At 37.7% G+C, this 14,543-nt stretch overlaps 1 protein-coding gene across 1 annotated transcript; it reads left to right on the forward strand.

Moving 5' to 3' along the window:
* Positions 1–3,504: 3,504 nt before the first annotated feature.
* LOC149023324 (mitogen-activated protein kinase homolog NTF6-like) lies at positions 3,505–11,955 on the forward strand. Its single transcript, XM_089143861.1, has 6 exons — positions 3,505–3,875; positions 5,271–5,400; positions 5,494–5,631; positions 7,551–7,883; positions 11,048–11,231; positions 11,330–11,955. The coding sequence occupies exons 1-6, from the start codon at positions 3,721–3,723 to the stop codon at positions 11,503–11,505; spliced, it is 1,116 nt and encodes a 371-aa protein (XP_088999987.1). The 5' UTR covers positions 3,505–3,720; the 3' UTR covers positions 11,506–11,955.
* The last annotated feature ends 2,588 nt before the right edge of the window (positions 11,956–14,543 follow it).

Below are 14,543 nucleotides of genomic sequence, written 5' to 3' on the forward strand. Positions count from 1 at the left end.
GAGAAATGCGGATCGCTGCGCTCCACTAGTCTTTAGAGGTCGTGGGGACTGTGGGGAGTTCTCGTGACACAACTCATTGGAGCCACCGAAAAACAAGCATCAGATCACCCTCCGTCCCAGAGTGGATACGATCTTTTACCACACGCATTGTGTGGGTCCTCATTAGTGGACCCATAAATTTAGATAAACTCACACAAAATATAAAAAAAAAAAAAAAATTCACGTCCCATCGTGTCATTTAACTACGGTTAATCAAGTCAAATTAAATTTGAATTTTATTTAAATTTACCATAAATTTGAATTTTATTTGAACTCTAGTTTTTTGGGTAATATTTGAATTACTTAAATGCTACATGGCACAATCCTAAAAGGGAATTGTAGGTAAAAAATAATTACAGACGATGTGGATCCGGAAGGATGTCGTGAAAATATCAACATTGGAAGACTATTTTTTTAAGGATAAACCAACATTGATTTTAAAGGACAAGAGCAATATAAGGTTGGATCTAATGTCAAAAGACTCAAGGGTCAAGGAGTGAACTCTATGACTAAAATTGTTGGGTTAAGACATTATTAGCGCCATAAATGTGTAGAACCATTAAGTGAAATTTTTAGCCATTAATATCAAAATTGACAAAATCTAAACCATTGAAACTTTACTGTTGAGATCGAGAACATCAAATTCTCGATCTGACGATCTATATTGTATTCCTTAATGGTTCAGCTGAACCCAAAGCAAAATCCCTTCCTTAACCTAGAGGGAATCTCTGACTCAAAAAATGTCACGATCACACTCTCTCTTCATCAGTTTCAAGTTTTGTTTAAAGGTTGGATTTTTTTCTTTTTTTTTTGTTCTCTTCTTCTTTTGCTCTTTAGAATTAAAAAATAACTTTTATGTTAGGGGTTGGTGGGTATTAAGTATACAACAAGTGTAGTGAACCTATGGCTTATTTACTAAGGGTGTATGTAATTGTAAGGAAAGTTGGGTTGGTATGGTCAATAGTAGGGGTAATTGTAAGGGGATGATTTGCTTAGTACAATCATTAATCCTAGGCTCTAAATGTAGGGCTTCACTTCAATGTTGCGCATTCACCGTGAAGCCAAGGGTCAATATCGAAATCTCGACTGTCGGCTTCACATGCTGCACATTTAATGCGCAGCATTGAAGTCACACTACTAGATGTAATAGTGTAAGTCAATTGCAGCAATGAATAATTTTTTTCCCAATTCCTACTTGTCTCTATTTCTCTCTCTTTTGTTCGTCTTCTTCAACCCTGATCTTTTGATTTTCTATTCTTCCCCTTTAAAATTTTCTCTGCTCTCAGTGTCTAAAATTATGGTTTATAACAAACAAGCCTTGTTCATTTCATCTTCTTCGTATTTCCTTTCAATACTTAAAGTTGTTGAGAAACGAAATTATTCCAAGGGGCTTGAAGTTCAACAAAGAGGATTTTCCAGATGTGCAAAAAAAAAACATGAATTAAAAGTAAGGATAATTTGAGAATTAGAAAAAATAAAACCATGACTTAATGGTTGGAATAAGGTATCCAAAGCATGTCAAACTTTTGGGTTTATGTATGTGCTTATAAAAAGTATTCGAAGAACTCCATTTTTGAACTCTAAAATTTGCTTAATAAAAAAATAACATGGATGACTGAGGCTTTGAGCACTTAAGAGTCCTATATATGTGGATGTGGTAGCGTTTAAGAATCTGATCCAAGTGATCCAAGCCTTCTATTTCAATGGTCTCATTTGTCACACAATCTCCCCCACCAAAGTTAGGGTTAAGTAAAATTTCTGAGAACATATCCATCACTCAGGCCCAAGGCCCAATCCATATCAACTACAAAGCCCCAGAACCCAGCCCACATTTGCCTTTCCTGCCCAACCCACTCAAGCCCAGCTCACCTATAACCACCATTCTAGCCCATCAAAGTGATATCCCTCCATCCCCTTCCCCACCTGCCCCAAGCCTTGTATACCACTCACTTCTTCCTATGCCCATATATTATGTGGCCCACCAGCTCAAACTCTTCAAACCCCACCCAAAAGGAAGTTAGATATGTATCACAAGAGAGGGACAATGCTTCTTGGTTGGCAATGATAGGTGATGCTCTCTGACCGTCTTAGACTTACTGTTTCTATATAAAAAACTGTCTCCAGTATGCTGGAACCAATTGTGAGATTCAACAAGAGAGACTGTTATTCTCACGTGTTAAGTTGTGATTGGGTGTGAGAAAATTTTTGGATGAGAGGTGAGTACCGATAGTGGTATAGCTTTGAAAATAAGAAGTTTATGCATTGCACATTGATTATTTTCTTGTGGGAAATATGATGATAATTAAAATTTAATTTTGATTTTAAAACATTAACTACTGGTGTTAAAAGTGGAATTGTAAATTTTTTGAACCATATGGCATATTTGAAATGAAAAAGGAGCCTCATTTAAAAAATCTTTAAATTTTAAATCAAGTTTAAATTGAATAGCAATTTTTATGTAAAGTCATAAAGTCCAAGGAGATCTGTGGTTCAATCTCTTATTTTTTCCTCGTCTTTTCTTTGCCTTATCCCATCCCCTGGTCCAGTGGCCCCATTCACTCTGACCGACATCAACAATGGTGGGGGAAAATCAAGTGACTTATCCCTTATTCTTCAGTCTCTCGAAAAAAATCAAATCAAATCAAATCAAAAAATTTCCATTGAATTTTAAACGGCCTATTTTGGTTGGAACGGATACCCTTTGTCCTTTGCCTTTTGAAAAATCAAAGCACTCAGTCGCCACCTTTAATCAATTATTGATGATCCACCATGTGTAGGTTTTTCTCCAATGATTTTATTCTTTACTTGTAATTTTGTAGGTGAACGCAAAGATGACCTTTTAAGCCTAAATTCAATGCTTCAGTTTCGAGCACAGAACTGCTACTCTCAAACTTCAAACTCTATGGGAGAGAAAAAAAAAAAAGGGGAATATAAAAAAGGGGTAACAAGTTGTATCAGTTTTCAATTAGGAGTGATTAATGTGCTCTCATGACGGTTTTGAATAATACAGTAAGGCCACTGATCTTGTGTGAATCCCTAAATTTATTAATATTTTTTCAAAATAAATTTACAAATTTCATTCAAAAAATTCAGACTAACTAAGCAGTAAATTTTATGAACCATGACTCCATAGATTTGAAATCTCTAGATTTTTAAAATTTCCCCTCAGGGTCTTTGCTTATCCGACAACCTTACAATCACAAATTGAGTGGGACCTACAAGTAAAAAGTAATAGAATATTAAAAAGAATAAACCCTATCACCCAAACCTTGTGATTCCTCCTGTAATTCGTGGTCAATGGCTGTATAAGAAGACAATTAGAGTCGTTTTAAACGGCTAGGATTTATTCATTGTATCCAACAATGATTAAAAACCACCACATCAGATTCACCATCCGAGCAAAAGATCAGACAAGGAGGTTCATTCACTGATTCACCAGCAAATGGACCCAACAAGGCAACAACACAAAAACGCTTACACAGCATCCAGCAGCAATTGGCGACTGCCGTGATAGACTTCTTTTGGCTCTTTCTTTAACAATTAAAAAAAAATCTCCAAAACAGCAAAACTCATACTGCCTGTTCACTTTATTGATTCCACAGATCAAAAGAACCTCTTTTTTCACTTCTCTTTTTCTTAAATCTAGATTCTCTGCTCTCTGTTAGAATTTAGCTTTCCGAAATGGAGGAGGAATCCGGAGCCATGGAGGTGAGAGGTCTTCCAACTCATGGTGGGAGGTATGTGCAGTACAACCTACTGGGTACCCTTTTCGAGGTATCTGCCAAGTACATCCCTCCTGTATATCCCGTCGGCCGTGGAGCCTACGGCATGGTTTGGTAAGCTTTCCTCTTTCTTTCTTTTTTTTATTCGACACTAGTCTGGGTTTGAACTTTTTTAATTATGGTGCATCATCACTTTTGGTTTATTATTCCTTCTGCTCATTTTCTTTGCTGCGTAAGATTGTTTATGATAGTTAGAATCGTCTTTGTAGTCTTTCAAAACAATCACCAAAGAGACAAATCAAAGACAAAACAGTGAACAATTGACACATAGATTTAATGAATTTAGAAAATCAGTACGGGTGAAGCTGGAGCCTGAAGATAATTCACTATGGAAGTGAAAGAATATGTAACGGATTCACTGAAGAACACTCAAAATAGTGTAATAACTCCATCTTCCAACCCTAACATGAAATCCTCCAAATTCAATTTCTAATTTGCTTACCCAACAAGACAGTGAAGCACGGTAATAATCCTCCAAGCATGTCGTATCCCAACCCCTCAGCTACTATAAGTATAGTAGGTCAATCTTTGAGACGGGTACAAGAATTTGAGACATACTGAACAAAGTTTACTGCTGAACATGGTTCATAATTCTTTTTGAAGGATCTAATTACCTCCCCCCGGAAAAAAAAACCCTCTTTCGGAGGACCTATACATGTTATGTGGTCATTTGTCTTGAATGATTGAGGTCATCAATTGATGTGTTATTGCAATTTTAGAGGCTTTTTAGCATGTTGGAGAAGTAAAATTTCCTACCATTGTGTCAGAACTGTGAACAAATCAAAATTTGAACTTGGTTGTCATTATCCATGCTTGGAAATATATTGAAGAAGAAATTCAAAATTGGGAAATTTCCATTTCCTTTAAAGGGAAGTCTATAACCATTCCTAATTCTTAGGAAATGGTTGTGAGATATGATACAATGAATTGGAATTTGAATCCAAATTCATCAATACAAGAGATTCTCTTGATTTGCTGGCCCATTCATCTTTCCTCTTGCTTTCATCTTTTATCCTTTTTGTTATTATTATTATTTGTTTTCCCCGTTTTCTCATGCCTTTCCTCATCCCTTCATTCCCCCTTTTCCTGTGGTGACCTCATTTTGCTCCCCCCCCGTTCCGTTGTTGCCCCTTGTTGGCAGGCCGGTTTGTCTCGTTTTATTGGGTCGCTGGTTTTGCAATCACTGGCTCTTGGTTGCGGGTGTTTTTTTTTAAAACTAATGTGGGTGTTGGGCTTTTCATTTTGACTTTTTTTTTTTTTTTTTTTTTACTTCTGACTAGATGAGGGCCTGGTGAACTGTGGTTGGATAAGTACTTAATTTGCTGTATTATGTTGCGTGTATAGAACCATTAGTACTACCATGAACAGAATTCTGTGTGATTGCCTTTTCATTTCTGTAGACCTTGGTAAACATTCTCATCTAAGCTAGTTTTCATTTCCTGATGACAGCTGTGCAAAAAATTCTGAGACAAATGAAGAGGTTGCTATTAAGAAGATTGGGAATGCTTTTGATAACAGGATAGATGCAAAACGGACACTTCGTGAGATCAAACTTCTTTGCCACATGGATCATGAAAATGTACTAAAGAAAGCTGCAGAGCTGAGTGTCTTACTAATGTTCCCTGCATTAAGTCACTAATTCCCTGATAGATTGGTTATTTTTCTGGTGCAGATTATCAAAATTAAGGATATCATAAGGCCACCTCAGAGAGAAAACTTTAATGATGTGTACATTGTATATGAGCTAATGGATACTGATCTTCATCAAATAATTCGGTCAACGCAGCCATTGACTGATGATCATTGTCAGGTAGAGTGCGGTTAGTGCTTGCAAATATATTATTGCCTTTTCTTTTCTCACCAGTCATCTGCATTTGAAACGTATTTAAGAAGCTTTTCCTTAGTCCATGTACATTGGACTACACAAAGGGCTTGTAATTCTTCAGCATGTTCCAGGGCTTTGTCAAAGACACTTTTATCTGGAGTATGAGTCAAAATTATCTTAGCAGACGTAAAGACATGGGTGTCCTGTCTTACTTATCTAAAAGACTACATCCAGGTAGTATGAAAGAAATTTCCTTGGAGGAGTAATATTTATCATTGAACCTTTATTTGGTCAATATTATTTCCTGCCTTGTTTTCCAATCATCTGCACTTGAACTCTGAATAAGAAGAGTCTTGTGGACATTAGAGTGTGTGAAGGGCCTGTATGTTGTAATGCTTCAGCATGATGCAAAGCTCTGGGAAAGACACTTTTATCTGGAGTATGCTTTAGAATTATCTCAGGAGGCTTAAAGATATAGTTGCCATGTCTTCTGTCTTATAAAATTCATTGCTGGGTAGTATGAAAGAATTTGTTCTTCAAGGAGTACCCTTTGTCACTGAACATTTTTTGGTCAAATTTCACTCTCACTGATTAATTTTCACATCAATGTCTCATTGGTTTCTCATTACAGTTTCCAATCCTTTATTTTTTTACATTGATAGTTGACAATTAATCACAAATCCAGTGTTTGGCACTGGTGTCTAGAACTTCGATCAAAATTGAGTTACACTATTCTTGTTACTCAGCCTTTTAAATGGCCTCACATTGAAGTAGATGAACTTCAGCAATTTCCATAACTCCTTATTCTCAGTCTAAAGGTCAGATGGTGATCAAAGCTCGGGCCTCTGTCATCGGATGCCACAAAAATGGTTTACCATGTACCATTGAAGTAACATACTTTCTTTCTTGACTGTACTGAGAAAACACTGAATGGGAACCTGCTTGGTGGGATCTTTCGATGTTTGCGACTGTAAACACTGAAAATGCGACCAAATTGAAGAACACCTCCTGGTAGTCTGTCAACAAGACGTTCCACATTTTGAAAGCTTTACTTCATTGTACTTTTATGATCACATGCCTGAACATACAAAATCAGTGGTTCACATGTAATTTTTTTAAAATTTATTCATGCTGCTTAAGTATTCACCTTAATGAAGCCTGGTGCATTCCATCTATAAGCATCCTATCCCTGTCTGACATTCTAAATTTTCTCTATAACTGTACCTGGGACTTTTGTTTTGAGAGAGAATCCCCAAGAATATTATTAGTAAAGACTGCTCCTGATGAGTTTTCAGCTCTGCTAATCATAGGGTGATCTCTCTGTTGGATGGTTAGGTTCAACAACATGTTGAGATCTAAATTTTCTCTTTAGATATCACAGTCATCATTGATGTAAAGATTTTTCATCCTCTTATTTTATTTTGGGCTTCTTAATTACAAGTTAGCAAGACATAAGTCTTCCATTTTTTTTTCAAGTGGCAACTGATTATTTTTAATGTAGTTATTTCAGTTCTGTTAACAAGGAAAATAAGTTATGAATAATAACTGAAATGATGCACCATCATGTTGGTGTATGCTGGCTATGTCTATTTTTTGGAAGGCAACTTGTTCCAAAAAAATCAGATCGTTATGCTGGCACTAATAATTGCCTAATTACCTAGCAAATAATCTGAAACCCCCCCCCCCCCCCCACAAAAAAAAAAAAAATCGGAATATTTGCTGCTTTATAGTCCTAAGATCAGGACAAAACTTATAATCTCATTTAAATATATTGCGTTCACTTATTGTCCTTATAATCTGAAGTAGTATGCCCCTTTATAATTAGATTCAAATTCCAAATATTTGATAATTATAATGCCAAATGTTTGATGCCTTATACTATTCTCTGCATTGGCTTTTGGCAGTACTTCTTATATCAGGTACTCCGTGGGCTTAAGTACATTCACTCAGCAAACGTTTTACACCGAGATTTAAAACCAAGCAACTTGTTAGTTGATGCAAACTGTGACCTCAAGATTTGTGATTTTGGCCTTGCAAGAACTACCTCGGAGACGGATTTCATGACGGAATATGTTGTGACACGTTGGTATCGAGCCCCAGAATTGCTTCTCAACTGTTCGGAGTATACTGCAGCCATTGATATTTGGTCTGTTGGGTGTATTTTGATGGAGATTATCAAAAGAGAGCCATTGTTTCCTGGTAAAGACTACATTCAGCAGTTGAAACTCATTACTGAGGTCAGATTCGGTTCCCTACTGGTCCATGCTCTGCTTCAAAATCTAGAGTGCGTAAATTTATTGTTATTGTTAAATTCAGTAGATTGCCATATATCACATGGCAAGCTTGACATGGGACACTTTTGGGGAAGGCCCTGATTGGGGTGTTATAATGCCCCTGCATGTGTCCCATGCCTGCTGACAGTCACTTGTAAATCTCAGTTTAGTGATGTTCTATTTATGGGTTAACCAATTATTGATCATAAATGGTAACGGTGTCACTGATTGGCTTCCCAAGGATTGTTGGAAGAGAGTGTTGACCTTCTCGGCTTTTCCTCATATTGTTTTGTTGGAATTTTTTTTTAAACTTTTTCTTTCTCTTTGTGAAATAGGGAATGTCCAAGTTAGGTTAGTGTCAGAAGATGACACCACTATAGAAATCTCTCTAGAAACAGTAGTATTAGCAGATAGCTGTTGACACCACTTGAGTTTACCGTGCTTTGCTCAGCATTTACCAATAATATGATTCATCTTACCAAAGTAAGCTGATGAATGCCTGGATCTGGCGGCTGTCCTCTGCTTCAACCACTATCGTGATCTTGGTCACCCCGAAGAACCTCCTCAATTTCTGGGTGGAAAAGTAGCAGCATAGCCACAACTCCAATTATTTGAACAAGAGCTTAATTTCCCCTTAATTTGAGGCTTGGAGCCTTGGATTGGCCTCAAAGATCGGCTCAATGGGCCTTCTCATAAGGGTCGTCAGTCCTCCAGAATCCCAGGTTAATCTGCTGGCTGCTGGGCAGATGTAAAGTTTAGGCAGATCTCAAATTTGCAAAAGCAGAAAACAGAGTACCACCAATAGGAAAAACAGAAGCAAATTTAGATATAAATCGATTAATATAGATAAGTAACTCCATGGAACCACTGTAATAGGTTTCTTCTTTATTGTCTTAACTTCTTCCATGTAAGTTCAAATTCTTTGGGCATCCATGTGAAGGGGAAAACATAAGATACCCCAAAAGAAGGAATTTCTAGGTCCCACCCCTTCATGGTTCATCAACTAGGGTTCCTTTAAATAAATTTGGTGGCATAGGTTGCTGAAGAACCAAAAAATAGGACATCAAGGGAACAGCCAAAACAAAAGTTGAAAGAATTCTGATTAATTAAGCTTTGATACCATGTACCGATATCAACCTCATAAAATAGTAAGCAAGGAGGAAGAGGAGAGTTAAGGGGGAGAGGAGGAAAAAATGGAAGAGAGAATCAAGAAAGGGGTATCTGCTAGGTATAGAATACTGAGCCAAAACCCGAGTGTATTTTAAATATTTGAGTAAATTACATATTAGATGCTTTAGTGGAGCTTAAACTCTAGGTTGCACTCTTTAGTGCCCTAAATTACAGATTGCACACTCTCAAAATTACAAGTTGCACACTCCTAGTATTCAATCCAAGATTCTATTAACTCATGTGTGAAATGTCCATATTACCCTCATTAAAGTTAAATGACATAAATTCCCTTTTTAAACCCTCCCATCCCTAATCCTTAGGTGGGTGAAGAAATTCTCCCTTTACCCATCTTTTACCTATACCTCGCCGGAAACCACCCACCCCTTCCCTTTTCCAGCGACCACTGGTCCACACCTTCCCTTGCCGAAAATCAACCCTTCTCTCTCTCTCCCTCTCTCCCTAACTCTCGGATTAGAGTGCAGAGATGGTGACGTTGGTTGAAGTGGCGTTAGGAGTGTTTTCTTGCTCTCGCCGATGGTTCTACCTTCTGCAGCTACACCATGCTCCCTAGACTGCGGTTCAACACATGTGCCGAAGCTAACAAGCATCTCCACCAAAATATTCCTATTCACTGGTTGAATCCTTCCCTGTCTCCACCTCCAACGATGTCTAAACCTCATTGCTATTGCTTCGAGTTGTTATACGTTCTTCCATGTTTCCTAATTCAGGCGATAAAGGCCCTAAATCCGGGTGGAAATCAGGTGATAGAGGACCATAAGGTCCAAGATTCAAATCAAGATCTATTAAGTCGTCTCCCGTGTCGCCCATAATGAAGGGTGGATAGAAAGCAAACCTAAGTTGCTCTAGGTTGCAACACTAATGCTTCCTCTTTCCTAGGAAAACTCAATCAGAGAATCACAAAAAAAATGATTCAATTTCACGCACTTAAAAGACCGACAGAAGCAAGAGGAGAAGATAGAAAGAAAAATTACCAATTTCAACGATTTCTAATCGAAATTAGCAGAATCAAAAGGAGTAGAAATCAAAGGCCACCACCCATTTTGAAGACGATCACAAACGTGCGACAAATCAAAAGGACTCAGCTTTCTTCTACTAAAACCCACAATAAGAATAGATTCCCACAAAGAATCCACCAACAGTATACCTATGCTCACACGTACAATTCTCAAAAAAAATTCTGATATTTCAACAGTGAACGTTCCAATCTCCCTTGAAGGGTGAGGTCTTAACGATTTTTCTAGGCTTTTATATGCAATTTCAGAATGCATGAATAAAGCTTTGTGGAACCTAATAACATAGATGTTATTAACCTCACCGAATCTTGCAACTCCGCTAGTCGATCTTCCTCTATGAAGAGCGAGAGAGAGAGAGATAAAAAGGGGGAGATTTTTTTTAGGCAAGGGACGGTGGGCTTTTCCGGCATGGGTGTGGTGATTTCCAGCAAAGGTGGGCAGTTTCCGGGAAAGTGTGGGTAGAAGATGGGCTAAGGAAAAATCTCTTCACCCACCTAAGGGTTGGGTATGAGAGGGTTTAAATGGGTAGTTATGTCATTTGACTCTAATGAAGGTAATATGGTCATTTTACTCATGACTTTAACGCAATCTTGGATGGAATGTTAAGAGTGTGCAACTTGTGATCTTGAGAGTGTGCAACTTGTAATTTAGGGCTTTAAAGTGTGCAATCCAAAGTTTAAGCTCCACTAAAGCGTGCAATATGTAATTTACTCTAAATATTTAGTAGAAGTTGCGATTACAAGGACGTAACATAAGCCAATCCATAATTCATTAGACACTATCACTAATACACTTAGAACAGTGCTAACACAATAACACTCCAAATATATTCCCCCCCCCCCTCCTCTCTCTCTCCCCATTTCCATGAGAAAGAACTTGCAGCCTGAGAGGTGAAAGTCTTTAACTGTATATTTCCTCTATCAGCTATTAGGTACACCAGAAGATTCAGACCTTGGTTTCCTGAGGAGTGAAAATGCTCGCAAGTATGTGAAGCAACTTCCCCCAGTTCCAAAGCAACCCTTCTCTTTGAAGTTTCCAAATGCGTCTGCGTCAGCTATTGATCTTGCTGCGAAAATGCTTGTTTTCGATCCTAGTAAACGGATTACTGGTATGTTGTAGCTAATATTTTTCCATTCTTCCTGTTTAGATTTTCCTTTTTACCAATTTCTGATAGATGTGCATATTTTGCATGTTCTCTTTCTCAAGTTGACGAAGCATTGAACCATCCGTATTTGTCAAGTCTCCATGAAATCAACGTGGAGCCAGTTTGTTCTACTCCCTTCAACTTTGATTTTGAACAGGCATCCTTGAATGAAGAAGATATAAAGGAGCTTATATGGAGGGAATCTCTAAACTTCAATCCTGATAATATGATGGAGTAGTTCAGAACTTGTGTTACTTGGTTTCTGTAATTTGGTGATGTCCTGATCTTGATCAACAGTTGTTCTCATAGGAAATTCAGTGTATGATGGACGGCCTGATTTCTGTGTATCTTTTTGAGGAGGGAGCTAGACAAGTTCTCTCCCTTTAATGTATTTAAGAATATGAAGCAACTGCCAGTTCTGTGATTCATCCAAGAAAAACGAAAGAACTGCCAGTTCAGTCTATGTATGAGGAATTTCCAGGGGTTCAGCTTACTTGTGAATCCAAGTTCCAATCCCCAAGTTGGAATCTCCATTGGAAGTTTTCAGAAATTCCAAGTTTTAATCCTTGGACTTCTAAATATATTGTAATTTCAGTTGCTATTTTTTGTTTTCTGAAAGAAAGTGAGAACTGGTACAACCTTGTTTTTCCATGTAAGGTTCTCCCTTTCTTCCCCCACTAATTACGAAAAAATGGAGAAAAAGCAAACTGAAATTAAATATAAAAGAAACTTAATTTGATTTCCAAGTCATGGTAGGATTTTGTGTCCGCTCTCCAGAGCCTATGAATTGTTGGTACTCGTCTCTCCATTGCTATACATAGCAACAGACACTCCAGAGTTTGGGTCTCTTTTTCTTGTTAAGAATTTTTGTTTCTCTTTTCTTCTTCGTCTAAACTTCAGAGTTTTTAACAAAAAAACGAACATAATGCCTACAAGTAAGCGTCTTTGAAAGAGCCACTCAGGTGAATGGGTTGCGTTCGCCAAAAGTAATAGCTGTAGTGGATTGAAGTTCAATGATCATTGCAATGATTTATATTACAATTTTGGGTTCAAATAGTTTCTTCATCTCCCAGCTCTTCGCAAGATCTTGTAACGTAAGGAAACCATATAATTTTTTTCTTCTTCTTTGTTCTCCTTCTAATGATTATATGATAGTTCTAGAGTTTCTGAACCATTGCAGGCAAAGAGTATGTCCTCTATTATGGGTGATCCGGAGCGAACCACTGGACCGAGACGGGTCAGTTAGAACGGTTCATGGGCTCTAGAATCCATGTGAGCTAGACTTGCCAGCCAGGCAAAAGTGCTTCTCAGACGGCAGCAAGCAAAGCAGGTGTAACAGAGCTCGATGACAAGCCTTTCCGTCCAGTAGCTTTTCAGTTAGGCCAGTTGCAAATAGGGGTTTTAAAATATCTCCTCTCAAACGTCCCCCTCAGCATTAAATTCAGCAATAAATGCCCTAGAGTCTCGTTTAATGATCAAGACAGCTTGGAAGCTTCTCATTCACCTTGAAGCTGCCTCGAGAGCCACGATGTCACTCTTTGTCCCCCAGCCAAGAAACAATGTCACATCAGGGTGATACTAAAGGAAATCAATAGTTGTCCAAAAAGCTGCTCCTACCAGAGAGCAAGGTCATCCTTGCTCAGAAGCCATCTCCACCATAGAGTCCTTTCTCAAGGAAGTCAACATGTTCATTCTAAATAGCGGCTCCACCATAGAGTCATTTCTCAGTGATCCCAGGTTCATTATAAATAGCGGTGAGTCACCCAGGTAAAGGGACGGGCTCTCCAACCATTATTCTCCTTCTTAACTTCACTAAGAACATTCCTTCCATTAATATCCTGCATCGTTTTTTGAGCATTAATTCTTTCAAAAGTGATTCTCAATGTCTTCTTTAAGGATTGACTTAATCATTGGAGGTGGCTTCCCGTCCATAGAGGCGATCAACTTTCACTTCTGTTTTGTTTTCAGGAGAATCGATCTCAAGAAGAACCTAAACAGAGGAGGAAATAGATCATCCCACAACATCCTCCCACATGTTTCTAAACACAATTCTACATCACAAAGCATCCTCTTGCCCACTCGTTAACTGCAGAAACGATGGACACTTGGGACCTCTAAGAAATGGAGAGTGGTCATGGGATTATAATTATGATAAAAATAATTTTTGTTCTGGAGGTTATAAATGGATTATCGAAACAAACAGGTTTAATGAAGTGTTTTCCTCACATATGGTACAAGGTGATGAGACGAGAAAGAAAGATAAAGAATCACCATTCCCATAGGGTGAGGGAGCCCAAACTCAATGTATAAGTTTTATTGTATGAATAAATTAAATTTATCTTCAAAACGATGAGATAAACAATTGTAATTTGTTTATTTTATTAATGAAATTTTTATAATTTAGTAGAGAATTTTTTTTTTTTTTGCACACAAAGTCGAAGTGTAACCATTAGTCACTGTTTTTTTATGTTGGGCCATATGGGTAAGTCGGTTCCATTGAAAGTTGAAACACTGTCTTTGATTTCCTTATAGTCAGGGGACAATCTAGACGAACCCATCTTGTAGGATGGAGCCCACGTAGGATTGGGGCAAGTAAAAAGTAACACTATGTGGGGGTGTGAGAGTGGTGTGAGATTTTCTAAAAATGTAAAATTCTTCTTGTATATTTTACTAGTATTCTTTTCTGTTCGTGGTTGTGCATTTGTATCCCTAACATATTTAGCCTATTTTTTATCCGATGAAACCACCCATGCATGTCTTATAAAAATGAATTTTATTTACCGATCCTAAAAGCCTTGTTTGTATCAACTTTTATTTTCGTTTTTTTCATTTTGTATATTTGGTATCTATCATGGAACCTACTTCTATTTAAAGGAATAGGAAAAAAAAAAAATCTCCTTATCCACAAAGGAGTTACTTCAAGTCTTTTTGTTTATTTATTTATTATTATTAATTTTATTTTTTTTAGATAATGATCAAGTTTATTTAAGATAAATGGACAAAACCGAGCACAGCTCCAACAGCCAAGCAGTGTTAACTGGCCATTCCTCAACATCTAATAAGGAATTGCTAACCTAGCTAGGTGATCTGCATTTTGAAACCCATCAGCCTAGGTGATAGGAATTGGATATGTTGGACAATGGGGAGAACCTGAAGTGGCCGGTCTTCCCTAGCATTGATCGCACAAACTAGTTGCAGGTTATCTGATTCTGCATCAATAAAATCATAACCCCCAATAAGCAAAGTGCTTGATTTCCACTAGTCCTTCCATTGGAC

This window comes from Hakea prostrata, chromosome 2 (genome assembly GCF_041222555.1).
Source record: "Hakea prostrata isolate BN-2017 chromosome 2, UWA_Hpros_2, whole genome shotgun sequence".
NCBI lineage: Eukaryota > Viridiplantae > Streptophyta > Magnoliopsida > Proteales > Proteaceae > Hakea > Hakea prostrata.